This window comes from Phaseolus vulgaris, chromosome 5 (genome assembly GCF_051622355.1).
Source record: "Phaseolus vulgaris cultivar YP4 chromosome 5, ASM5162235v1, whole genome shotgun sequence".
In the NCBI taxonomy this organism is placed as follows: Eukaryota; Viridiplantae; Streptophyta; class Magnoliopsida; order Fabales; family Fabaceae; genus Phaseolus; species Phaseolus vulgaris.
In genome coordinates this window covers 38,218,079-38,246,022 of record NC_143502.1, presented here as the reverse complement: position 1 = coordinate 38,246,022, position 27,944 = coordinate 38,218,079, and the positions used below count along the sequence as shown (strand labels likewise).

General features: G+C 33.9%; 2 protein-coding genes and 1 non-coding gene across 6 annotated transcripts; 2 read left to right on the top strand and 1 right to left on the bottom strand.

The window, feature by feature from the left end:
• Positions 1 to 25: 25 nt before the first annotated feature.
• RAD5 (DNA/RNA helicase protein) lies at positions 26 to 9,259 on the top strand. 4 transcript variants are annotated; one of them, XM_068644271.2, is made up of 20 exons: positions 26 to 695; positions 778 to 911; positions 1,257 to 1,392; positions 1,583 to 1,636; positions 1,726 to 1,851; positions 1,931 to 2,082; positions 2,266 to 2,350; positions 2,442 to 2,714; positions 2,806 to 2,952; positions 3,030 to 3,185; positions 3,843 to 3,910; positions 4,573 to 4,695; positions 4,768 to 4,867; positions 4,964 to 5,076; positions 5,999 to 6,277; positions 6,402 to 6,602; positions 6,822 to 6,915; positions 7,019 to 7,090; positions 7,804 to 7,902; positions 8,582 to 9,259. In XM_068644271.2, exons 1-20 carry the CDS (start codon positions 225 to 227, stop codon positions 8,702 to 8,704), a joined length of 3,006 nt encoding a protein of 1,001 aa, XP_068500372.2. In that variant the 5' UTR covers positions 26 to 224; the 3' UTR covers positions 8,705 to 9,259. The 4 variants fall into 4 exon arrangements, 2 of the variants coding, with proteins under 2 accessions (XP_068500372.2, XP_090158746.1); XR_011085113.2 differs by having other exon boundaries at positions 64 to 695; positions 5,999 to 6,273; XR_011085111.2 differs by having other exon boundaries at positions 64 to 695; positions 6,457 to 6,602.
• Positions 9,260 to 22,078: 12,819 nt separating this feature from the next.
• On the top strand, positions 22,079 to 25,524 carry LOC137835665 (uncharacterized). Its single transcript, XM_068644268.2, has 2 exons — positions 22,079 to 22,289; positions 23,496 to 25,524. Exon 2 carries the CDS (start codon positions 23,513 to 23,515, stop codon positions 25,394 to 25,396), a length of 1,884 nt encoding a protein of 627 aa, XP_068500369.2. The 5' UTR covers positions 22,079 to 22,289; positions 23,496 to 23,512; the 3' UTR covers positions 25,397 to 25,524.
• A 71-nt stretch (positions 25,525 to 25,595) lies between these two features.
• On the bottom strand, positions 25,596 to 25,667 carry TRNAP-AGG (transfer RNA proline (anticodon AGG)). Its single transcript has one exon. It is a non-coding gene; the product is annotated as a tRNA-Pro (tRNA).
• Positions 25,668 to 27,944: the final 2,277 nt, after the last annotated feature.

Sequence of the window (27,944 nt, the reverse complement as noted above, 5' to 3'; positions counted from 1 at the left end):
AGGTAATGTTGGTGTAATTAATATCAGCACAATAAAATGAGATGATAGATATGGCGGGAATGCAAGGGAAATGACGCCAAGATAACATAGTATCTCATTATTCACCCTCACTCAGTTCTGGCGCGTCTTTTGGAGTTTAGAATTGTGCATTTTTACTCTCTCTTTTTCTTCTATCAATTTTTCGAACTCCTTTGCCAAATCAAGAACTTAGGATTAGGGTTCCAATGGGGAGCAAGGTCGGCGATCACCACTTGTCCACAGTGAGATCCGTCGTGGGTTCAGAATTCTCCGACATGGAAATCATCAGAGCACTCCACATGGCAAAAAACGACGTCAATGCTGCCATCAACATCATCTTCGATACTCCCACCGCCACAAGATTCAATCCCACGCCCCCCAACAATCAACGTGTTTCTCCTCCCAAACCCTCCCCTTCCACTCCTATCACGGCCAAGCCTAGCTTCAGTGAACAACGCAGCTTCGATAATAATAATAACAGTGATGATTGGTGGTTTGTGAGTTGCGGGGAAATGACGGGTTTGTCCACGTGTAAAGGGAGGACTCTAAACACCGGCGAGACGGTGATTTTCAAGTTTCCGATCAAGAAGTTATCCTCGCCCTCTCCGGGGAGGGGGTTTGGACGGGCTGCGGCGTGTTCGGAGATAGTTCGTTTCTCCACTGAACAAGCTGGGGAGGTTGTGTTGTGTATGAGGTGATAGAGTTTGGTCAGTTTTATTTATGTTATTATTTTTATTAACTGCTCTTTGGGTTTGGCAGATTGGTAGAATACCGAATGAATGGGCTCGGTGTCTTTTGCCTCTCGTGAGGGATCATAAGGTTAAGATTGAGGGGAAGTGCAAATTTGCTCCTCAAGTTTTGGGCATCATGGACTCCATTATTTTGTCAGTGAGGTATGTAATGTTCAATGCGAAATGGCAGGTGGCTTGCCACTGTACAGGGATTATACTTACTTTGTTACTACATTGTATGAAGGATTTAGATAAACTTATTCACTAAAAGTTGAAAACAAGAATGAAATAAGATTTTCATAAACTATAATTAGTATGCAAGGTAAAAATTAAAATTTCAAGAAATTAATACTAGACAAGTTCATTCTATTATAAGAAAGCTTATTTCATTTTCTCTTTATAATTTTCATTTCCTAGAAGAGTGTTTATGACAAAGTTTGTTTTAAAACCTTGATGTTTTTTTTATGGTGAAAACTGACTTCTGTCTGCTTTTGGTATCTCTTTCAGTGTATTTATAAATAGTTCAATGTTTAGTAAGCATCACCAGGTTTCTCTCAAGGATGCTGCCAACTCGACTGATGAATCAGTGTTTCATCCACTACCAACACTGTTTCGGTTGCTGGGTTTAAACCCTTTTAAAAAGGTGGTTGTTGGCACAGTGTTTCTGTTTTCTATCATTTAGAAAACATCTTTTATATCAATGATATATTCAGTTGAAAGTTGTGATATTTTCTTAATGCTTGCAGAGTTAGCTTATATTGTTGGATAAGGTAACTCTCAAGTAACTCTGAAGAATTGTACTTAAATATTGACTTCCATTACTTGATTTCTAGGCAGAGTTAACTCCAGGCGATTTCTATTCCAACAAGCGTCCTCTCAGTGAAAGGGTACAAAATGACAGATGTAATTGGTTTGTGACTATTTCTGTGAACATTTTTGCATGGTACCTTTCTTTAACCAGAGATATTCTCTTCAGGTAACATTACCACGTGCCAAGTTTGAGCACCCTTCTCAAAATGGCAATGAGAATGACAATGAGGATTCTATTTCTGAAATTGAGGTTGAGAATATTGTTGGTGTTGGATCAAGCGCAGAGTTAGAGGTGCAATATTATGAGAAATGCACTGTTTACTTATACCTATAACTGGTGCTGTAATCTTTAACCAGTTAGTGATGTTCAGGAAATGGAACCCCCTGCTAATCTTCAGTGCGATCTACGGCCTTATCAAAAGCAGGCGCTTTATTGGATGATCCAGATGGAGAAGGGACAATGCATGGATGAGACAGCAACAACCCTCCATCCATGTTGGGAGGCATATCGCCTGGTTGACAAGTATGCCAGTGGTTATTTAATATCATGGTTTTAAATTGTTTGCATTGTGGGTACCAAATTGTGAACAAATGCATTAGATGTGGCCACAATTGTGGTTCTGGATCACAATTTAAAATCTTGTTTAACACACATAGAAAAACCAATGAGTGGTTCTGATGAAGTATTTGTTCTTGTACTTGTTAGGAGGGAGCTTATTGTTTACTTGAATGCATTTTCTGGTGAAGCTACAATTGAATTTCCCAGCACCCTTCAAATGGCCAGAGGAGGAGTATGTTTCTTCAGGAATTAACCCTGAAATTTTTTTCTTGCTTTCACATTGTTCAACATTTGTAATGTATTATTTTGTGGTGAATTTGAAGATTTTGGCGGATGCTATGGGGCTTGGAAAGACCATCATGACCATATCCCTTCTAGTTGCCCATTCACGAAAGGGTGAATCAGTAAGCAATCAACCCATCACCAAGTCCTGTGCTGAAGGAGGTGAAGTTAGTGATACAGTGCATACTTTTTCAAACATACCCAAGAAGGCAACCAAATTTTCTGGTTTTGATAAACCAACGAAGCAAAGGAATTCTCTAACAAGCGGTGGCAACTTGATAATATGTCCGATGACTCTTCTTGGGCAATGGAAGGTATTAGTGTTGTCTATAATATGAAGCTCTCGTGTTGCTTTTCTCCACTTCAAAGTAATTTCACATTGTATTCATATGTCAATTTCTCCAGGCAGAGATTGAAACTCATGTGCATCCTGGGTCTCTGTCTCTATATGTTCACTATGGACAAAGTAGGCAAAAAGATGCAAAAAGTCTGGCTCAGAGTGATATTGTAATTACTACATATGGAATTTTGTCTTCTGAATTTTCAAGCGAGGTATACCATCTCTGATACTGCCTATTTACTTCATTTCTCAAGACTTTTCAACTAGTGCATATCTGTCCTATGTGCAGAATGCAGATGATAATGGTGGACTCTTCTCAATTCGGTGGTTTAGAGTTGTTCTTGATGAAGCACATACCATAAAATCTTCTAAAAGCCAAGTTTCTGTTGCAGCTGCTGCTCTAAGTGCTGACAGACGTTGGTGTCTAACAGGCACCCCAATTCAGGTGAATTATAAACTAGTTTTTCTCTATCACATGGCTGACTAATTTCTTTTTGGTATATGTGGATTAATTAACAAATTAATTTATACTGATCCTAAATTATGTGATGCATCAACTTGATATGCCAGAAACCTTTGATTGGCTGGCACCGAGGCTATATTGTATGATTAAGCTTATGAAATCTTTATTTAGCTTTGACAGTGTTTTGTAGTTTCCATCTTTGAGTAGTATAATTAGATTCTATCCATGTCAATTTTGTTTCCTGGTTGATGAGATTTTGCTCATTTGTGCTGAGCTGTGGAGCTGGAAATTCTAAAATCTATCTGACATCATAGTCTCCTTATTATTCATGTTTTTATTATAGTGCTGTCAGCTGGAAATGCGTTTAAACAGTATAATCCTCGATCTGCAATACACATATGCCTGACAATGCTGTCAAATCCTTAGTTTGTGGAATACTTTGTTCTTTTTTCAATGCCAAATGTTTCTGGGTATGAAAACATCAATTTTGGGATTTTTTCCAAATGAGTCTCTACTTCAAAGTTTTCATATGACCTGCTTCTCATGTATTTGTATTGGCTTATTTTGGAGTAGTCACGACTCAGTCTCATGACAGATGTAGTTTTTATGCTTCCTGACACAGCCTTTTTTAATCTACAGAACAGCCTTGAGGATATTTACAGTCTTCTGCGGTTTCTGAGAATAGAGCCTTGGGGTCATTGGGCCTGGTAAAGTCATCTTTCTTCGTGGTCAATTTGTTTTGCCCTTTATTATGTCCAATGTTTTCTACTTTTTCCCTCTTTTCTCTTCATGATTAGGCTTTTTTAGCTGCTTTTTTATTATTTTATTTCTGAAGGCCATTTTTGGATGGTGAATAGTGCTAGATTTAGATTTTTTTGGGGGGGAGGGGAGGTTAAATATTGTGTAATCTGAAGTTTTTATTCAAATTCGAACTGTATTTAGAATTTTAGAATACTGTACATTCTAGGGAAGTTGGAACTTTCGTTATTTTCTTTCAAGGATTGAAACAATAAGAACAAGACTTGCACATGGAATTTATGATTTTATATTATAAATCTTGTGTAAGCTTAAGACAAGTGGTCTGATTGACCATCCTTTTTACTTAGCCTTTCGAACTTCTGTTGGTTGATTACAATGGCATCTATGGATGTAAAAATTTCACACCTTGAAAGTAATGTTTCCCTGTTTAAATTTGTGTAACTTAACTGGAGTGCGAAGCATGAATCAAGTTGGATGTCATGAATGCTTAACATTTTATTAGAAGTTATTACTACTCTGTTCATTACCTTGATTGTTCAATCCTTTTAAGTGGGTATGTGGCTGCAGCCTACTGCTGGACTCTGAAAATTTGCTTTATATGACAATCCAGGTGGAACAAACTTATTCAGAAACCATTCGAGGGTGGTGATGAAAGAGGGCTCAAGTTAGTTCAATCAATTTTGAAGGCAATTATGTTGAGGAGAACCAAACATAGCACAGATCGAGAGGGCAAGTCAGTGATCTGATTAAAGACCTTTGCTATTTTGACAAGTAGTTTATTCAATTAACTCATCGTTTGTTGCAGGCCCATTTTAGTTCTGCCTCCAGCTGATATGCAGATAACTTACTGTGAACAGACAGAAGCTGAAAAGGACTTTTACGGAGCTCTATTCAAAAGATCTAAGGTATTATGGATCTAATCTAAATTTAATATTTTTACCTTCTTTTTTTGGCATTGAAACAATTCACACTGATCCAACCTGTTGATGAAATTTATGCAGGTAAAGTTTGATCAGTTCGTTGAGCAAGGACGTGTTCTTCATAATTACGCTTCAATATTGGAGTTACTTTTACGTCTTCGGCAATGTTGCGATCATCCATTCCTTGTAATGAGGTAATTTTGTACCGAAATTTTGCTGTCTGCACAACTTACTGTAATTGTAAGCATCTTGTATGATCATTTGGTTTTTAAGGACGTGTTGTGCTAACAATTAATCTGTTCAAATTTTTTAAAATGTTTTGGCCAACTTCATTCTATTCATAAGCTAATATAAGGAGTTTATTGGTCAGGTTTGATTAGTTTTCAATTTCAGAAGAAATTTCAGTACAAGAGAGTTAAAATTTATATACGCACTGATCTTTGAAATATACTATAATCTAGTTATAGTTTCCAACTTGAATTTGAGAGTACTAAAACTTTAGTACACTAAAAAAATTGATCATAATGATAATAGAATAATGGCATGCTGGATGACGGTAGCATTGTGGAAGCTGAAAAGTGAAAGCAAAAGTGATAACTAGGAAGTCCTTTTATATAATTGACATAGCGTGAACACAATATTTAGGAGGGGTTATATTTTTTTTCGTGTACTATATTTGGAGGGAGTGAGGGACATAAATTTTCAGGGTGAAATACTTAGGTTCATAATAGGATTGGAACTTTGGGGCCTGTTTTTACAACACATCCTTTTTGGTGGCCCATGAACATTTTATTTGCATCATTCAATTGTCTAAAGTATTTGGAAAATGTTTTTTATGTTGTAGGTTCATCACAGACATTTTTATTTCTTGAATTCCAATGTGTGTAAGAAGTGTTTGTACTAGTTTGATGTCTTTGATTGCATCAAACACAACATGCCGCAGGATGATTATCTTAGCTTTTGCTTGTTTTACATTTGATGTTTCTTGGGAAGCTTGTTTAGTGCAATGTGATTGAAAAGCACTCTTGTGATTATGTTTTCTTTGACGCTTGTACTATAAAGTTGTTAACTCTTCAGAAGTTAGCTTATTGTCATGGTAACAATTGATTCATTTAGTCGAGGTGATACTCAAGAATTTGCGGATCTAAGCAAACTAGCTAAGCGCTTCCTTAGAGGAACATATAATACTTCAGATGGTGAAGTAAAAGAGGCACCTTCACTGGCGTATGTTCAAGAAGTTGTGGAAGAGCTACGTAAAGGGGAGCAAGGAGAGTGTCCAATATGCCTTGAAGCATTTGAAGATGCAGTGTTGACGCCTTGTGCTCACCGATTATGCCGGGAATGCCTCTTGGCAAGTTTCCGAAATGCTACTTCTGGCCTATGTCCTGTTTGTAGGTATTATCAAGCTATTATAGTTTTGGATATCTTCTATTTAACTTTGAAAGAAGGAAGTTCAAAATTGTCTTCATTGCAGTATTTTTCTGATGAATCTTGGTTATGGCACATGTCTGATTTACAGGAAATCAGTCAGCAGGCAGGATCTAATCACTGCCCCTACTGATAATCGGTTTCAGGTGGATATTGAGAAGAACTGGGTAGAGTCGTGCAAGGTGACTGCTCTTTTGAATGAACTTAAAAACCTTTGCTCATCAGGCTCCAAAAGCATTGTTTTCAGCCAGTGGACTGCTTTTCTGGACCTCTTGCAGATCCCTTTCACTCGGTAAGATTTTTGTTGCTGGTTGAATCATATCATATTCTTGGAAAGATGTTGTTCTTGTGGGAGAAAAACTCGGTGAATTCTTCATTGTATTGTAATATTACTGTTCTTTCTAAGTTGACGCAGCTTTGATGATTGCTATGAGCGTAGTTACCCTTTTCCTGGTTTAAAATTTTGCAAAGAAAATACCAAGGAGGTTTGTTTCTTTGTGAACATCTACAGGAATAACATTTCATTTGTTCGTCTTGATGGGACTCTGAATCTGCAGCAGCGGGAGAAAGTAATCAAGCAATTTTCAGAGGACAGCACCACTCTGGTCTTGAGCTACTTCCTCTCATTTTTTTCCTTGACATTGTAGAGAGGCTGGTTCAATGCATTGACTATTTTTGACCATCAGTACCTATTTCTTCATGCATCAGGTGTTGTTAATGTCACTAAAAGCTGGTGGAGTGGGTATAAATCTAACTGCAGCTTCTAATGCTTTTGTCATGGTATGCACAAACTTTTCTTAACCATATCACACGAGGATAGTGTAATAAGTTTGCATTTGGATAATTGGACATGGTCCACATGATCTGAGCTTTTGATCAAATTGACTGTGAAGAAAACTCATCCTTGACAAAATTATTGTTACCAGCATTTGATGCACATATAAAAAGTAAAAGTGACCAAAACTGATGATCTTTAGTGAGTGTATAATATATGTTCTCCATACATTATTGAAATGAAAATCACCATTGTCCACTTCCCTTATAACTTACCAAATATTTGGTTTTGTTTCTTTATACACAATTTTAAAATTTTAGTAACACAACGCATGGCATTTTCTTTAGTTATCATTTAGGATAAGTTAGTCACAGAGCAAAATATTTGCATCACATTGTCATTTAAAGATATAAGATTTAAAAATCATGTTTAGTGTGACAGCAAATTTAAATTATTATAAACTCACCATTACCTTTAGTAGTTTCTGTATAAGTTTACAACATTTTTTTGTATTCTACAGTAGTTAGTTGTTTTTGTATGTTTTAGACAAAGAAATTTAATATGCACAATTTGTATGTGCAACATGTATATAGAATTCTGAAAGTTTCATCCGAATGTTTGAGGGACAATCAATAATAGTGACATTATTATTATTGCCATTTGGAAAGTACTTGTTTTCCAGTTTTATGGATTATAGATAGTTTTTCACTTTGGACAGGACCCATGGTGGAATCCAGCTGTTGAGGAACAAGCTGTTATGCGTATTCATCGCATTGGACAAACAAAGAAGGTGTCCATTACACGGTTTATTGTGAAGGTATGCTTGATATCCCAATTTTGGAAAATCATGTTTATATCATGGTTGTATTATTATATATTTTTACCAGGCCTGTTAATTGCTTCCATGGGTACACAAAATCTGGTAGTAAACTGCTGAAGTTTTATAGCTTGGCTGAACTGGGCTTCAACCTTTCTAATTAAATATCTGATATATATATATAATATTTTTTAATGGAATTACTTAAATTTTGTTGAGGTGATCTTGCTTTGAGTGCAATTTCAGATTGGTTCATTGATGTTACTCTTTCGCAACTTTTCCATTGTCGGCTTTTTGGAGGATTTTTGTTCTTGTTTATTTGTCAGTTTGTAAAATTTAAGATCATATTAATTACTCTGTTTTCTAATTATGTGTCTTCTAATATTTAATTAATTTAAAGATGTGTTTATTGTGTGGGTGGAAAGAGAAAGAGTAAAACAGGGAACTTCTACAACTATTTTATTAAAATGAAGAAAAAATATTGTATTTCTCGGTTCTTACAAAAATTAAAGACGAATCAAAAGAAATAGAATAAGTGATATGGATAATTTGTTATCACTTGTCATCATGTCTGTTTGTAGTCTATCACAAAATTTTGTGAATTTTTACCTTGGTATATATCAATTATTAACATATTATTGACTTGAATGTGGCATTTGTTTTGCATTTAACAATGCAGGGGACCGTTGAGGAGAGAATGGAAGCAGTACAAGCACGTAAACAACGAATGATTTCTGGTGCCTTGACTGATCAAGAAGTACGAAGTGCACGAATTGAGGAGTTAAAGATGCTTTTTACTTAGACTACTGAGGCAGTGGAAACATGTTTGCTTGCTGTTAGGTGCATCAGCGCTTTCACAATTTTTGGACCCCCTGGTCTTCTTTTATTGCTGGTGGCTGCAAGGTGCATGTTACTTGTAACATGAAGATGCATCTTTGGCTGCAAGTGTGCCAGGGAGTCGCCTTTTAGCTCGCAACTTCCATACCAATATCAAGATCAGTAGATATCTTGATCAACCCCTTCTCGACTTAGGCTGTCTGGAAGGGAAGGTGCAAATTAGATTAACATCTTTGTTGCAATTGGGTACATATGCTCTTGTTCTGTTTGGGAGACGGGAAAGAGTGGAAGGGGAGGAAATAGAGGGGCTTATTTCCCTTTGTTTGATATTTAAAGTTAAAAAATAAGGGAATTCCCCTTCATCTTTGGACTTGATAATAGAAGCGTAGATTACAAAATTAAATTTGTAATATATTTCTTACTTTGTCGATCTAATTTCATGTCCAGTGGTACGTACGTAATTCAACAATTATTTAAATGAAAATGAGTAACTCCCAATTTGGAAGGAAAGACTTCTTGAGTAATTACTTATTGATAAGCTTGTCTGTGTATTTGTCTTGTTTCCTTTCTTTCCCTCGAAGTTATTTCGTGTGGATCATGATTGTTGTTACGATATTATTGAATGAAATATTAAAATTAAAATTTTAAATTGAAGAAGGAATTTTAAATTCAAGTAGGCAATATGACTGTTAGAAATAGCAAACCTCTTAGTACATGGTTTGGCAAAATTATGTGGAAATAGACATTGATCTGCCAACGATCTGAATCTCTTAATAAATAGACAAAATTTTCATTTATAAGACATAAGCAAAAAGAAGGTTGCAATAATTTGGAGATAAAGATCCTAAACATTGTTTGCATCACTTTGACTTGTTGCAATGTTTAGGGTTGGCAGCAGCCACAGCACATTTTCTTCTAGCGTTTCCTTTCAACAAAAAGGAAGATTAAGTTATGAAAATAAACATTCCCAGCGGCAACGTCAAATTGAAATAGGTGACTTACACTTTTACGTTGGATTGCTTAAAATATTACATGCACCCAGCCTCCATTTTTTGCCTTCACCTTGACTTTAACCAGCCACAACATCTTTCCATCTACCTTTTTTCTCTGCCATTTCCTTGGTAAAAAAAAAAATCAGTAGCTTAATTAGTAATAATAGCCCTTGCTACATTCCCGACTTGGGTTTATATCAGCAGCAACATTACACACTAGTATTTAACATTACCTATACATACCTAGAAATTAAAACAGTGTAACGAATATTATAATTCTGTTTATACGATGTAAAACACACTTATCAGTGCTAATATACCCAATACCCTTCAAAAGTTAAAAACCATCTTCTACTACCTTTTTATCTAGGGATCAATTTGGATAACTTTTTATGTACCATTGAAAAGTCTCATGGAGAAACAAAACCCTTCATGTGAGCTTGGTTGTAAATTGGGTCAAGCTTTCTATCTCAATTTTAATGGTATTCCCTCGGCTGGCTTTTCTTGTCCACTGTAACTCCATAACAGTTTGTTGTCTGCTTCCCTCGGCTTTGCATTAAATATCACACTGATAGTCAGCTTGGTGTATTGTCAGTTAAGTTAGTTAAGACGCAGTTATTGTTTAGCAGTTAACTTAGTTGTTTGTCAGTTAATAGGCAGTTATCTTTTATTACTGGAAGTTGGAGTTAGTTATTGAGTTTATATGTTTAGTATTGATTCAAGTTTTCATTTTGTAGAATAGTTACTGATGCAAGTTTGTTACGCTGATAACAGGTTGACGTTTGCATGCATCTCGTACTTTCACAATCATTGATAATCCTAAATGTCTTTGTCAGTTCATAATTTTTTAAAACATTAGTTTTTGACACCATTGAAAAAGATCATTTTTAACCTTAACCTTATTTTGTCTTATTCTCTAACAATAATTTATAACTTACGTTGTTTTTGTGCTAAAACTATAAAAAGAAGCGTTAAAATTTAAGCTAAAGCTGTTCAGATATCTTCCACAAAGTTAGTTAAAATGGCACCGGCAACTATCACTCTCAGAACGTATCCGATATATGCCTTCGTTTTTTTACTCTTAACAACATTACTGTATCGCTATAAATAAATGAAACCTATATTCTGAGACAGAAAGTAACTCCAAAACATTAGGAAAACTATACACATTGCAGTTCGCATAGTCACAGTTTCATCAGTGTCTTTCTGCATTCGTAATATGGCCGAGAGAGATCATTCCAAGAACAAAAACCCAGTATTGGGTCCAGATGAAAGAGAGAAGAAGAGGGGTAGGCCTCTCAGGGGCAGAGGCCGAGGACGTCCTCCTCATGATATAGTTCCTACCATTGGTAATATATTACCACATGAGTTTTTCTTTTATATGCTTCTTATATACATGCGTGTATTATTTGTTGAAGATTTGAGTTATCATCTTGTAAAACTCTTTTGACCCCGGATAGTTAAAAGGGTCTTGCAAGAATTGAATGCAGATTAATAGTCTGCATTTGATAGAATAGAACAAAGAAGGTGACTTCGATAATGTAACTGATCAGTGTTTTTCGTTCTTTTGATTGTGCTTATTAGCATTTTTCTTGGATGATACAGTGAAGTAGTTTAATAGAAGTCAAATGTGGTCATCTTGTTACAAGTTTTTCAACCCTGTTGGTTGGTCTTTTAAGTCAAATGTCTGGTTGCAAATATTCATAGTTAAGAAAAGATAAAAACATGGTATTATTACATATTAGATGCTTATGTTATTTGTTAAAAGATTTGCGTTTTCTTGCAAAACTCAATCAAGCCCATTATCAACGTTCCAAAGATGAGCAGTGAAAAGGTGGTAGAACTATGAACTTTAACCTCCGATATAGACTAAAGTTTTACATTGTTGTTTATTGGCTTGGTATTTTGAATCTGATCATTTGTAGTGTTTCAAAACTTGGTGGACATGCGTAAACAGAGACTGGAACTAGCTTCGTCCCTCACCAGATCAGGGTGAATGTTGGGGAGGTAAGATCAAACAATTTTTTGGTTTATATTTACAATTTTTTTCCATTATGGTCATGCCAATTTGTGAAGAGGCATTGCATGTGAAGGATCATATACTCTATAACTAACTTTCAGATACTTGGAGTTGGTTTTAGACAGTTAGAATCTATCTAGAATATATGTAGCATGGTTTTAAGACAAGGGAACATAACTACATTATACCATGTTACATTACATGTTTCTGTAGTATTTTAGAAACCTTAATTAGGAATTTACTGTGTTTTTGCCTATCTCGCAGGACGTGGTAGACAAGGTTACAAAACTTGCTAAAACATGCTCTCAAACTGTTTGCGTACTTTCTGCTGTGGGTTCCATATCGAGCGCTGTCTTTAGCAAGCCCGGTCTTCCATGTACTGATACTGTGAAGTGGGAGGTATAAACAATTACATGTGTTAGTTTTTTCTTTACCTTTTTATTTCTTCCTTTATTATGTTTGTGTATATATATGTAATCAATGTTTCATGTTAAATTTGTATGATGTACATGCAGGGGCGCTTTGAAATTATGTCACTATCTGGAAAATATACCTTCATCCCTGGTGAGGATGATGCGCATAGAGTACATAACTGGTGGACCCTTTCACTATGTGGCAGTAATGGAGTTGTTTTTGGAGGTTCCGTTGTTGGGCCAATCATTGCGGCTTCCCATGTTGATGTATGAAGCTTTTTACTTCATTAGTACACATACATTGTCTAAAATATAATATAACCATTGTTGTACAATTTTAAAATTTGTTCTTTATAAAATGTCCTTAACTAGTTCAACTTACGTGAACATGCATATTTTTTGGTGCATTCTTCAGAAAATGATCAAACTAACTCTGAACCTCTCTTTGTGTATTAGGTATTTCTTGCCAGTTTCAAGCTAAAGAGTGTGGAAAAAATGAGAAGGCGCGCAGCTGAGTCTTTGGCTACTGCTTCTGCAGCAACAGCAGAAGATTCCAGTCACAAGGAAACAGATGCAGAAACTGTTTGCGACAAATATGCAAAGGTTGATGGCAAACAGTCTCGAGATTCTCCAACATCTGGAGTTTCTCCAGCAACTGGTATAGCATCAGAGAGTGTCACTCTTCAAACAACTGGTCAAGTATCAAACAGTGTCACTCCTATAACAGCTGATAAAACTTCAGAGAGTTTGACTCCTAAAACAGCTGATAAAACTTCAGAGAGTTTGACTCCTAAAACAACTGATAAAACTTCAGAGAGTTTCACTCCTAAAGCAGCTGATAAAACTTCAGAGAGTTTCACTCTTAAAACAGCTGATAAAACTTCAGAGAGTATCCCTTCTACCATGGGAGTGTACACAGCTGGGTCTTCTTCTGTTGCATATTATCCCATTCGTTGGAATATAGATTTAGAAAAGCTTCCCGATGAAGAAGATACTGAAGAAAGCGAAAACGAGAGTGACCGTTCACCATCATTTGGACTTTTAACAACTGATAAACCACTGTTGAGAGAAAGTTCCGAAACAACTGATAAACCACAGAAGGAACTCAGTTCAGAAACTGATGATAAACCACCTGAGAGTGTGACTCCTGCAGCATCTGATAAACCACCTGAGAATGTTGCTCCTGCAGCAACCACAAAATCACCAGAGAATGTCTCTGGTTCAACATCTGATACATCAATGCCTGTGCTGGAGTGCTACTTCAATCAAGCGTCAGACGATATTCCTGTGAATCTGCATCTATAGCAGTGTCAAAGAATCTGCAGATGACCATGCCAGTGTCAAATTTTGTAGGTGGGTGCTGTAAAGGTGTAATTTTTGATGAGTTTTCTTAGGGAGAAGAGATCTTAGATAACTGGGTAGAAGCTTTTTTAGGAAGGGGAATTCACCATTACTCCACTTCACCACCATTTTTGTTGTCTTCTATTCCTGTAGATAATACTGCAGTGGATGAAACTTGTACATTGTCACTGACAATCTCATGGCTCTTCTTACAGTAATATACATTTTTCAGAAAAAAATTGTGATCATGTTTCTTACCCCTTTTAAATTTAAATTAATTATTCATCTTAAAAACAATTTGATTATTATTTGCAAGTTGGATAGAAAATAGTAAATTTATTTTTCAAGATAAATAACATTATCAAAATCAATATTAAGAAAACCTAATTAACATCAACCAAAAAACAGTTATCTTAATAATGTTTCAATATTAGTTTCAACTAAAATCAAGTTGAGAAAACAAAAATGAAAATAAGACAAATGATTTATTTTAACTTTTTAAAAGACATATGGATATGAGAACATGAAGAATTTGAAATTCTCCACTTTTAATTAACACAATTATCCATAAAAATATAAAATTTCAGTTTCTTTCCCTAAACAAATATTTTGTTATTAACTATTTTAAATTTTCTACCAAAATGAATTATTCTCTTCAAGTTCTTTATAAACAAATCATCTTTAAAAAAATTATCTTTTTCAAATTCTCTATCCGAACACACTATTAAGGTTTGGATAATGGATAAGTGATATCATATCTCAATCAATTGGTTTCTAATCCTTATATTGCACACTCAAATATAGAATTTTTTTGTTATCTTATTACTCCAATTGTTGTAGTATAAAATATAGTAATACTATAATTTTTATTTACTACTCTAGTATTATTTTATTCTTTTGAACCTTCTTAAGCACGTAAACCCTAAAAACGCAATCCTAAAATAACCTTCCATGGTTAATAATATTGATACATTACCCTTATAAAATATAAGAAAACGTAAAAAAAGGGTTAATTTTGTTTATTTAAATATTTTCCCAAATATTATACAAAGTATTAAAACACTTAAATAAATTAAGTTTCTAAGTATTACATCTATAAGACTATAAGACGATCTAAAAGTGATATCCTGAGATGATATACATTTTATCAAAAACTCTTTATCAATAACCTAAAATTTGTCTCATAGTTTGACTGTCTTACGGTAGAAAATATAAGAGATAAAGAGAATAAATACAAATAACGAATATGTCATCGATAACTATAGCAAGATAAGTGTCTTTTTCTATTTCAAAAGTTCTCATAGTTTTGCACTTCTCATAGTTTTGCACTTTTACATTTCAAGTCTATATTTTAATATGCAATGTTTTCTCATCATTTCATTTCTTTATCACTCCTCTAAATCCATTTAAATTCAAATTATAAACTTAACATTGCATGTAAAATTATTATTATTATTTTTGCTTATTGTTAAAAATGATTTTACATTAGAGTAATGATACAAGTGAAAAGAAATTTGTATCATCATTTAATAACAAATTTATATACAGTAAGTTTTTTTTTCCATTTTAACGCTAACCACTTTAAAAAAAAAATCATATGTAACATGATTTATAGTCGATTGCCATGCATAAAGAATTATATTATAAAATAAAAATGTTTTATAGTATGTAAACATATTTATTGTTACAAATTTATATTTGTATTGTTCTTATAGTGTCTTAGAAACAATTAACATTCTTCTTCTCTTCTCAGTCTCTCGAGTTATCTCTTACGTCTTGGGCTTATGGGTATTTGATTAGCTGGATTGGGCTTAATTATATGGGTTGAGGTTAACGTGTGGTTGTTGAATGAGATCTCTTAACTTCTTGGTCAAGTTCCTTTCTCGGCTTCTCGTTCTATGGTGGCTATCGGGTAAGTGTGTGTACCTGTAAGGTGTTTCAATGATAAAGTCATAATCAATTTGTTTAATAATCAGATAAAAATCACTTTACTTATCTGTTGAGCAGATCACCTATTTATAGTATTCTTTATTGGACCTTATTCTATTTGGATTTTTACTTTATTGGACCTTACATGTATATCTATATTTATCACAAATATTAAATAGATATATACAAATTTATTTATCAAAACCAAGTAATAGTTTCTCACAAAATATTTGTAGTTTTGTTAAAAACTTCAGGCATCATTTAAGCTAGTTATTTTCATGAAAAATTCTATAATTTTTTTATATTATTCTTGACCTTGTCGTACTTAATATGTTCATTAGTTTTTTTTCAAATACAATTTTGAGCTTAAATTTGTCTGCAGATAAATTTTTCATCATGTTATTAAAGGGGTTAGATATAGTTTTCGTCCTTAACACTTTAAACCTTCTGAATATTCGTAGTAAGAAAACTATTTGAATATGTCTTTATCTGCTTCTTTTACATGACAAATGAATTTTCAGTATAGATTATGTTCCTACTCGAAATGAACTCATGGAGTGCAACTCGGTGAGGACTGCATATTCCCCAGGGAACGAGCTTTAATTAGTCTTTGATGAGAGGGGGAGGTCCACCTACAAAACACTCCCCGATGCTTAAGTCAGTAGGAGCACAAAGATGATGATAAGTTAAGAATAAAAGTATAGAGTAGAGTTTAGTGTGTCCCCTTACTAAGATAGTCATCACCTATTTATCTTGAGATATAAATGGATTTTATAATAGTAACCTATAATCGCTAATAACCTATAACAAAGTTATGGTCTGATTTATGTGCCTTAAATATTATATCAAATGAATGCTTACTTGTCTGAATGAATCTAGTTGTAATTGGGGGTATGTACAGATTATATCATAAACATTCATGTTAAGGATGAGTCAACATAAACAATATTTTAACATCCTAATTCATGCTAAAAATTCATTTATAAAGTAAAATGGAACTAGAAAAGACTTGTACCGTTCGGTCGTGATCGGGCCTTGACCTGAGCACTTAACTCAAGCCCAATAAACAGAGCTCAACCCAAGTAAGAGCAGGCCCAATGACCCTGAAAGAGATCGACCTTGACAGATGGTGAATACATTAAACGCTTTAAAATAATAAGAAACACAAAAACAATTGAATGTACAACTGAATTAGTTAATTATATTTATTTATCATGAGTTCAACAAATATAAACAGTTAGAGACGATACTCTGTATATCAACACCCCTAAAATAAAGGGAATATATTAACAATTTATTATGTGGTTACTAACTCCTGAATGAGGATCTACAAGTCTTATAAAAGGGCCTTGAGACCCCAAACAAAGGTAAGCATTATTCCATGCAATATACACTACATTCATATATTTTAATGCTCTCACTAACTTGATCGTCAGAGTCTTATCAACAGGTGGAACTTCTCTCATTGTGATCTTCAAGCATCTCAAAGTGGCAGTCTTAAAAGGTTGACCCGGAATCCACCTTTAAGATTTGACCCAGATTTGTTGGTGAGAACATTTAGCGCCCACTGTGGGGCAGGTAAAAATGATTCTACTAACTACCCATGACACATATACACAAACCTCAATAGTTAGACAGGTAAAGAGATATACACATATTCATTCCCCAGATACATCATCAAGGAAAAGTCCACAATCGACAAAATAAAAAAAAAAAACACTTTTATATCCTCTTTCACTGATTCCGCTATGAGGTGAATGTGTCGGACACCGCCACCACTACAAAGGTAGAAAGAAACAAAAAGATAAGAGAACAACAAGAGGGTAAGGCCAAGGAAGAGAGCAAGAACAAAAGTGTTTTACTTCTTATGCTTAATTTTAACATCATCATTTTCATTGAGAATGTTAATCTTGTTGCATACATTATAAAAAATCACTTCACAGTGATCATAGTACAATATTTCTTCTATTTTTTCACTTTTCCCGAACCATAATTTTTATGGTACTCAGTAGAAACTGAGATGTCGCTTCATCATCATCATTACCAAGATATCTCACATCAGAAAGAATTATTCTTGTTACTAAATATAGAGCATAGTAGTGTAGAAGTGCATGTTTAGGAAAATTCTGACAAGGAAAGACTTAGTATTTAAGCACGTCCATTGGTGACCCATCTCTCTTTCCTGGGAACTTACATGGTGTACTAGCTCACGATCTACAATCATCAAGGTATAAACATTATTATTCATAGTGTATAATTCGATTTTAACTCTATGGCAAAAAATAAATGAGATACCCACAACAAAGATTGAACAATTTGACAAATTTGCCATAACTCATGCGTCAAGAATGACGAATGATAATGTCGATGTCTTATCATAGCTCGCCAGTAAAAGACAGTACAAGACAAAACTTTTATACTATACAAGATCATAGAAGAATTATGCAACAAAGCATATCGATTGGAAATTCTCGACGGAGGAGTAATCCCGAGGACATGGTACCCTATCAGTTTTAAGTTTTATTTTACATGAATTTTACTACTTTGGTAAACAATTTAATTGCTTTGATGAAAAATTTTATGATGACACTTTTTTTCCCTGTAATAACGAGGGCATCCTCATTGAATAAATTGTGATTACTATTCTTGTACTACATTACGAACAATTTTTCAGATCATACCAACTTGGTTGAATACTTTGATCAGACCAACTTGGTAGACAACGTTTCTACAAACAAATCGACTTGGCTGAATCCTAAGATCGAACCAACTCGAGCATCAACGATTTCTACAAACGAACCGACTTGGCCGAAACCTAAGATCGGACCAACTCAGCCATCATGACTTCTACAAACAAACTGACTTGGATGAATCCTATGATCGGACCAACTCGTCCGTCACAATTTTTACAAACGAATTGACTTGACCTAATCATAAGATCGGACCAACTCGACACTCATGACTTCTACAAACAGACCGACTTGGCCGAATCCTATGATCAAACCAACTTAGTTGTCACAATTTCTACAAACGGATAGACTTGGTCAAACCCTAAGGTCAGACCAACTCGATAACATCGTTATCTATAAATCTACTTGGCTAAAATCTAAGATCGGACCAACTCGATAATTTTGTTTCTAAAATTCTACTTGGTTGAACCCTAAGGTCAGACCAACTCGATAATATCGTTATCTACAAATTTACTTGGTCGAACCCTAAGGTCGGACCAACTCGATAATATTGTCATATACAAATCTACTTGGTCAAACCCTAAGGTCGGTCTAACTCGGTAATATTGTTATCTACAAATCTACTTGGTTGAAATCTAAGGTCAAACCAACTTGGTAATTTCATTCCTAAAAATCTACTTGGCTGAACCCTAAGATCGGACCAACTCGGTAATTTCGTTCCTACAAATCTATAATACAACTTAGCCAAGGTTAAGGGTGGACTAGCCCAATCGCTATCATTCCTACTAGTAAAATAAATTGAATATCAAAAGGAATTAACTCAATCGACGACCGAATTGTAAAGCAAACGACCTGATATCTATCAAACCCAATGTCAAAGTCATACCGATCACCTTGAATAAATTTGCCCACAAAATATCGAGGATACTTTATGAGTAAATAAGGTTGATCTTCTTTTTGAGCCCACCGAGCAGATTCAGATCGGAGACAATCAAGTTCGTCATTTTCCACTTGAAGGCGAGCAATGTCCTTCTGGAGATCCGTAATTTGATGAACCATTTTGTCTTTCACTTTTTTCCTCTCCTTTACTTTTACATTGGTCAAACACACTAATGTTGTGACTTGGCCAAGCAGGCTTTCTGCACGCTACAGAGGCAATCCTCATCAAACTCCTTCAGTCGAGCCACATAATCCTCTAATAGATAACACAACTTATTATGGACCCAAATATTGAAGTTCGGATCCCATAAGCTTGCTTTTCCCCTGGAGTTGTCGACGACGTCACATTCTTGGATGGTCAGGACCTTCACGTTGGGAGCCCGACCATCCGAATTGGAGTGCTCAGTAGGGATCAGGGCCTCCAACCTTTTTCTTTTATGAACTAGCCCCAAAGCGGTGCATTCATCCTACTCGGGCTGAATAGGGATCCACACAAGGTAGTTTTGCCTGTAACCAAAGCACTCTTAGTGACCATCATCCTCTTAATCTGCTCAACGAGCTTGACCTTACTGGCTGAGGAGATAATTTTCTCTGTAAGAAAATCAAAAACAAAACTAAACAAAATCTAAACTAAGTCACTTGGGCTGGAAAGAGTGTGGTATACCAATATAAACTTGAAAAGAACCCGGTAGGTACTCTTTCATCAAGATCGTCGACGTGTCAAAGATAACTTTGAGATTTTCCAAAAATTCGCACATTCCTTGTTCCATTGGGTCCAAGTCTCCAAGGACACGAGCACTCTGGAAACGAGGATTGGGCGACCAATAAAGAGGGAAGTCATCCAACAAAGTCGAACCGTCAGCCGAAGGACGAACTTTTACAAATTGATCGTTGAAGTTTTTATAAGAGGATTGGAAAAGGGAAAGAAAACCCCTTCCAAACACGCTATTTAGAGAGGTCCAAAGCTGCCTACTAGAACTTTTGAACTTGAAGAAATAAAATAAGTTGGCGAAATGTCGAATTGGGAACACAAAATAACAAAGGTTCGGATAAACGCCCAGCTGTTCAGATGCAACTGGGCGGGTGTGACGCTTCGAAACTCATGAGCCAACCACCTTCTGCACTAACGTTTTTCATTGCCAGGCATAGGTAAACCTCTTCGCCTTACCCTGCTCGGCTCGAGACTGGGGGTTGTGTATCGTTCGGTTGTGATCAGGCTTTGACCCGATCACTTAAAACGTATTTCTTTGACCCACTTAGCTTAGGCCCAATAAACAAAGCTTAACCCAAGTAAAAGTAGGCTCAATGGCCCCGAAAGAGGTTGACCTTGACAAATGGTGAAAACGTTAAACGCTATAATGTTAGAAATATAGGCCTTAAACAAGAGGGGGGTGAATTGTCTATGAAAGATTTTCGCAAATATTGAAGGTAGATTGAAATACAATGAAGAATCAATCAATTAGAAATCAGTTCAACCAATTAGAAAATTGTTTTTAATTTGATTCCAAAAAATCAACCGGTTGTTTTTGTGAAATAATCGATTGTTTATATCAACAGTGTTGAAAATCAAAGCAAAAGCATATTTACAGAGTGTAAGGATAGAAGGATTAACACATAATGTTTATATTGATTCACTCTTTACCAATAACTACATCCAGTCCACAAAAACCATTGAGAATTCACTAAATAATCAAACCTTGAATATAAACAACACACCAAAGTGGTGATCTTGAACCCTTAAAAAACACATACATGACGTAAAACAACTTATTTAAACTCCAATCAGTTGGTCAAAACATTTAATACAAGAGCCAAAATCAGTTGAAATCATTTAAAACAGATTAAAGTCACTTAACATAATTCTGTTGAATCAACCGATTGAATTAGTTTGACAACAAAGTCAAACAAAGTCAAGCTTTTTCAAAACACACTAAGTGTAAAACAACCGATTGAATCAACATTTCAACAGGTTGAATTTTCACTTTCTTTAGAAAACACATATTTTTCAAAAGGATTAGAATCAAACAACTTTGGATCATCACAAAGAGTAAATTAACGAATTCAAATACATCTAGACGCACACACAACCAAAAGCAAGGATCTTCATGCATTCCACTTGGATTTTGAGACATCAAAGCACCTTGTTTAACATATAAAACAATATGAAACAAAAAAACAATTGAATGCACCAAATCATCTTGGACGTACTTGTGTCCAAAATGGTTTCTAAGATCTTCCTGTCAATTGCCTGAAATAAGTAGTTTTTTACCTTCAAATCTTTCAACGTAGCCTCAGCTACAACTTTTCGTTGAGCCTCAGTGGGGGAACCTAGCAGAGGTATCCCATCTTCAATAATCTGCCACATCTCCTTGTTGCTAAGAAATTCTCCATGGTCATGGACCAAAACTCATAATGACCATCAAATTTCGGGATGGTCGGTTGAACAAATTTCTCTAATCCAGACATCTTTTTTCCTTCTGCTTATGCACTCACACTATCTCTCAAACCCCACACTCCTTTCACTCTCGTTCACACCTTATCAGGCCCTTACGGAACTCTGATACCAATTGTTATAAAACTTAAAATAGTACTTGTGTAGTATATCTTGTTGAAAGTGAAAATAATGCATATTTATTCAATTGAAGCAACCAGACTTTTATAAGCCCTTTACATGAAGAAAAAAAAAGTTGAAAACTAATTCTAGTACATGGCTACAAAGTAGGAGACGTACACCTATGCACACTAAAAAATAAATAACTATTAAATTAATTTTACCTGAGAAATAGGGTTTTATTTAATTAAAACATGAAGATAAACTAACATTTATGTGTCGTGTCTATGACAATGTTTAAAGTGAAGTTTATTAATTTCTATACTATAATTATTTATTTATATTTTTTAACAAAAAAATAACTTTTGTCACATAGAACCATGGGACTATGCAATTCCTATTCTGATTAGGTAATAGTAGTGTGACCGTGCAACCAAACGAGGTAGAGCCCAAAGAAAAATGAAAAATAGTTATTTTTTTTACTGCAAAATGATAAATAATTATAAATTGGAAAGTTTAGTAGAAACGAAACGGAAGCTAAAGAAACGCGTGTTCCTCTAAATCCTTTTACAGTGCTTGAGGTTTCAAATCAACGGGACCTCCCCAGAAACCCCAAAGAAACGCGCGGTTTCGTTTCGTCACCACGTTTTCCTTTCTCTATTTCTCTGCTAAAAGGTAAATTATTTCCCTCTTTACAACTATGTCGTTTTGATTCCAATCTTTATCTTCACAGTAATTGTGCACGATACATGGGCTATAGTCATTTCTGACATAACCGTAGAATTTCAGTGCCCAATGTTCGTATTAACGTAGTTACTTGTGCTATGTGGTTTGCTCTGTTTCCCAGCATAACGGAGTTAGGATCTGTGTGGATGAATGATGATCGTGTCCAATGTTCAGTAGTTTGATTTTTTTTCTGATATTGTTATTTCTACTTGAATTCCAAGTAACACGTTAAATGTGCTGCAAGGGATGAGGGGAATAATAACAAAGGACTACATATTAGAGCTTTTTGTTACCGGGAATGAATGGTTTTGTCTTTGACTTGAGATTGTGATAGTTGAAAAGAATAACAAAGTTTATATTCATTGTCATCAAGGTTACAGCTATAATGCTGCTTCAAGCAGCGTTTTTTTAGGTCTTTCTGATCAATTTTGTTGCTTCCTATTGAAACTTGATGAATGAAATTAATGTTAAACAGTGTCTAGAACTGGTAAAATAGAATTGGAAATGATTTGATGGAAGAAGGGAACAACAAGATGTTTATGTTTCTTTGGATATGAAGGCACTTTGGTTTGTGTTGGAGGTGATGGGAAGGATCCATTATCCATTCTACGTGGAAGCTTAATGATTAAATGTTTCTGGGAAAAATATAATTTGATAAAAAAAAATAAAAAATATATGGAAATTGTGAACAAGGTGTTGACAAGCTCCAAGAGTTGACCACTTTAGTTCTTATAATGATGTGGTGGTACCTGAATGTTATCTTCAACGAAGTTGGCTTGGTACAGGAAAATTACAATGTCTTGCGAGTGGAAGAATGTGTTCATGTTACTCTTTTTTTTATATAATTTTATCTTTACATTACGTAATTTGTGTGTATGTGTCGAAATTAGGATTAAGACTTCAGAATTGATGCTATGTTGTCCCTCGTGTCAGTGAAAATAGGGTTACATAATCCAAACTACATTGGCTAATGATATAATTAAGAGTTTTGTCTGATATTTACAGAGCATTCATATGCAAATAATGGTTTAACTTATAGGGCCAAAGCATCAAGTAGTTTGTTCTGTTGGTTTCGTGAACTTAGAATTTTGAAATCATATTTTAATTGCTTGGGAATTTCGTCTTGTTGAATGTTTATTCATTCATGGCATGCAGTTCCTTGGGTTGGAAGGATGCCATCAGAATCAGATAAATGGGGGTGGAAGCATGTTAGTGTGTTTGGTGGGTTTGATAAGGGAAGCGGTACAAAAAGATGGAAATGCAATCACTGCAATGTAAGATACAACGGATCTTATTCTCGTGTCAGAGCCCATCTTCTTGGTTTTTCTGGTGTTGGAGTCAAAAGCTGTCCAGCTATAGATAGGTCTTTAAAAGAATCATTTCAAATCCTAGAAGAAGAGAGGGTTGCTCGGAAAAAGAAACCATATTTTGGAACTGGAAAGAATGGCAAGCGTGTTTGGACTTCTCGATCTAGTGTCACTCGTATCTCCAAAGATGATGTAGACGAAAAGCTAGCAAGATTCTTCTTTGCTGATGGATTGCATGCTAACACAATTAACTCACCTTACTTCCAGGAGATGATAAAAGTAGTTGCAGCTTTTGGCCCAGGCTATGAACCCTTTTCAATGCATGATTTGTGTGGCTCCTTTTTGAACAAAGAGAAAGAAAGAATTGATAAATATATGACTCTTGTTAAGGAGTCTTGGCCACATACTGGATGCACATTACTTTGTATTGGGCGCTTACAGGGTATGCTGGGTACTTTTCAGGTTAATATATTTGTGTCAAGTCCTAGAGGACTATCTTTCTTGAAAGCAGTAATTGTGGACAATATTGATGGAGCAAGCAATTCTGTTCTTAGTATCCTTGGAAACACAGTCATGGAAGTTGGGCCTACTAACGTGGTTCAGATAATTTCACATCTAGGCCACGCTAGTGCATATTCAGAATCCTGTACATTGCCGGAGTTTCCTCATATATTCTGGTCTCCTTGCTCTTCACATTCTGTTCACATTTTAATGGAAGACATAGCCAAATTGGATTGGATAAGACCTGTTGTTTTGTGTGCTAAAGAAATTGAGAAATGTATAACCGCATTTCAGAATTTATTTCCCCGTGTCTTCACTCAAAATGTGAAAGGGACTTCTGACTCACTGTTTGCTAGAATTGCTCCTTCCTGTTACATAGTCCAAAAGATACATGAACTGAAGCAAGCATTTCAAGAAGTTGTTGTGAAGGAAGAGTGGAAGCGGTGGAAGCTTAGTATTGCTCAGGATATTGGAAGTGTTGAGGCAGCCATATTAGGGGAAGATTTCTGGAGCAGGGCTCTTGTGTTGTTGCAAATATATGAACCTTTCATCAATTTGCTTGCTGCACTTAATATTGACACAGACAGATGTGTCATGGGGGATGTCCATGATTGGCGCGTTCAAGCTATTGACGAGGTGAAGAGTACAGGAATAGATGCTAGTGTATTGAATCAACTAGAAAGGTTGATAGAAAACAGGTGGGATGAGCTGTTTTCACCTCTTCATTCGGCGGGTTATATACTAAACCCCAAATATTTTGGCAAAGGCCAATCTAAGGATAAAACCATAATGAAAGGTTGGAAAACCACGTTAGAGAGATATGAGTGTGAAAGTGCAGTAAGAAGAGTTCTCAGAGAGCAGCTCAGTTCTTACTGGCGGCTTGAAGGATCCTTGGGAGAGGAAGATGCTGTGGATTGTAGAGATAAAATGGACCCAGTTGCATGGTGGGAGAATTTTGGTTTTGAGATACCCCACTTGCAAACCTTAGCCATAAAAGTTCTGAGTCAAGTTTCAAGTGTTGCAATGTGTGAACAGATATGGCAACATAATGGTAATCCATGTGAAGACACAACTTCTGGATTGGGGTTAGGAAAATGGGAAGACCTTGTTTATGTCCAAAACAATCTTAGAATTCAATGTCATAAACGGGATTTTCAGGCCAATCAGCAGCTTAGAGACATGGTGCTGAGCTCTCCCGCAGAATTGAAGACAAAAACTGTGCTTTGTAGTTCTGACAGATTATGCTAATTTATATTGACTTGGTGGAGTTCATGTGCAGCAATTTTTTTTTGTATTTGTGTTAATTCAGAAAATGTACATGCTAGCTGATTCTGATTGCTCAAGTGCTCCCTCAATTTTATTTTTAAATCTACTACACATTCATGATTCTGTGCAACTGAGCAACGGACTTTAAAAATCAAAAATAAAAATGTTTGAGTCCTCAGAAGGGGCATTCCGAGAATTGAACTCGGGACCTCTCGCACCCTAAGCGAGAATCATACCACTAGACCAAATGCCCTATGTTAAGTTTATAAAAAAAACGTTTTATTTATTTGTTTTGTACGTTGCACATGAAAAAAAAAATAGTTGAAAATGGGAAAATAATCCATTTTCTATTGTAGTTCATTTCTTTGGTGATTTATCAACTAAAATTAGAATTGTTGGATCTTTACCATTTTTGTACAACAAATATTCAATTTTCCAAATCCTTATCGACCACACAGAGTAAACTAATCTTGACCCCAATTCGGATTTTCATTTGTTTGTGTCAACACAATCAAATTTAGGTAGAGAATGTGTTTTCAATTCAAATAGTGGAACAAAAAATTTTATTCCATATAATTGTGTCACTCTATGTTGTTTGCTAGGTTTTGAGTAACTTAACATTCATATTGGTAACTTTATGAATAACATCAATATTTAAAAGTAATTTTTTTATCAACAAAGTATTTTTTTTTTAATCTATTGTATTTTAATACAAGGAAAAGTTTTATCATTGATAAAAATATTATAAATTATGCATGACTTTAGTAAATGTATGCTCATATATAATGTCATTATTGTTGTGTATTATTCTCATCAATGAAACATTTTACTAATTTTAGTAAATATATATGCTCATATATAATGATTTTATATGACAACAACTTTTTTATTCATATAGATTATATTCTTTATTTTAAGTTTATTGTTCGCACTTTATTAGATTAGGTGGAAGTTCACAGTAATAATAGATAAAACTCAACTTTAAAATTTAGTAAAAGATAATTACTCTATCAAAGATAAATAATATATATTTACATTTTCTGAATTATTTTAATTATTAAACTTTATATATAGTAATGTATTTATTGTAATTCAGTGTTTCCCTAAAATTTCATATCAATTCAAAGTTATTATAATAATAATATTTTCACAAAACAAAATATCTGCATTAGGTTCTTATAATTATTTTTTTTAACATAGATTATATATGTTAAAGATATCGAAAATACACTACATTAGCATTTTTATATATAATCTTTTAAAATTCAATAAATTATGGACATGTCTTAAGAAGACTCAAAATTATGTCTATTTTTGTTATAATTTAATAAATATAAATATCTTATATATTAAAGAGAAAAGCCTGAATATATTTTTATATATTCATTTGCTATCCCATTTAATTTTTTATTTCAAAATCATAAACATATGTACCTAAATATATATATTACAATTAGTAAATATATATATATATATAAATTGAAAATTATTATAAATTTATAGTATAACAATATCATATAAAAAAAATATTTGAGAAATGTAGAGATACAGTGACAATACATGTATTTTTGCTAGTGTGAATAATAATAATTATAATATTATTATTATTTAATATTGGATGGAGATAAATCGACATATATTTCGATTTTGTAGTGGTTATAGATAGTTTTTTTTTTTAAATAATTTTTATTTATAATTACTAACAAAATTACATACGCATTAGTATGTATGTCCGCATTTTTATTAAGCTATTTTATGTTATCGAGTTAAAATTTACGAGTCGTAATAATTTGTATTATTTTTGATTAATATGTATACTAATTTAAATTCTATAACTTCTTAATACATATTTACTCATTTTTATGGTATTTTGTTTAAATTTGAAATTAGAGAAATTTAAAGAAGACAACTAAAATAAAGATAGTAGAGAAGTTGAAAATTATTAAAAACAAACATAATGAAACCTCGGTTAACTTGTAATAAGTGATAGCATGTGAAGGAAATGAAAATAAAAAATATGAAAAGTGATATTATTTAAAAGAGTGAATATTACATAAGTTTATTTATCGTTACTAATTTTATTTTATTATTAATTAAATAATTTTATAATTTATTATTATTAAATAAAAATTATAAATATAAATGAATTATTTATGACATTATTGTTTGCTTATAGTTTGGAAAGTATGTTTTACAGAAAAGATACAAAAAATTGGAAAATAAAATAAAATTACAAATAATTATTATAATAAATTATTTCATTACATAGTAGTCATCAATATTTTAATAATATTTATATTACATAATTGATAATATGTAGTAAATTTTCTTATATATATAAATATCATCATATTATATTTTATATATTGTTATATTTTTATTATAATAGTATTTTTTTTAAAAATATTAAAAATAAAATAAAATAAAATCATTAATCTTACTTTTTACTATTTTATATTTAATTTAAATAATCTAATATTTTATTTTCACCCTTTTTTCAATATTTTTCTTTTATTTTTTCCCTTGCACA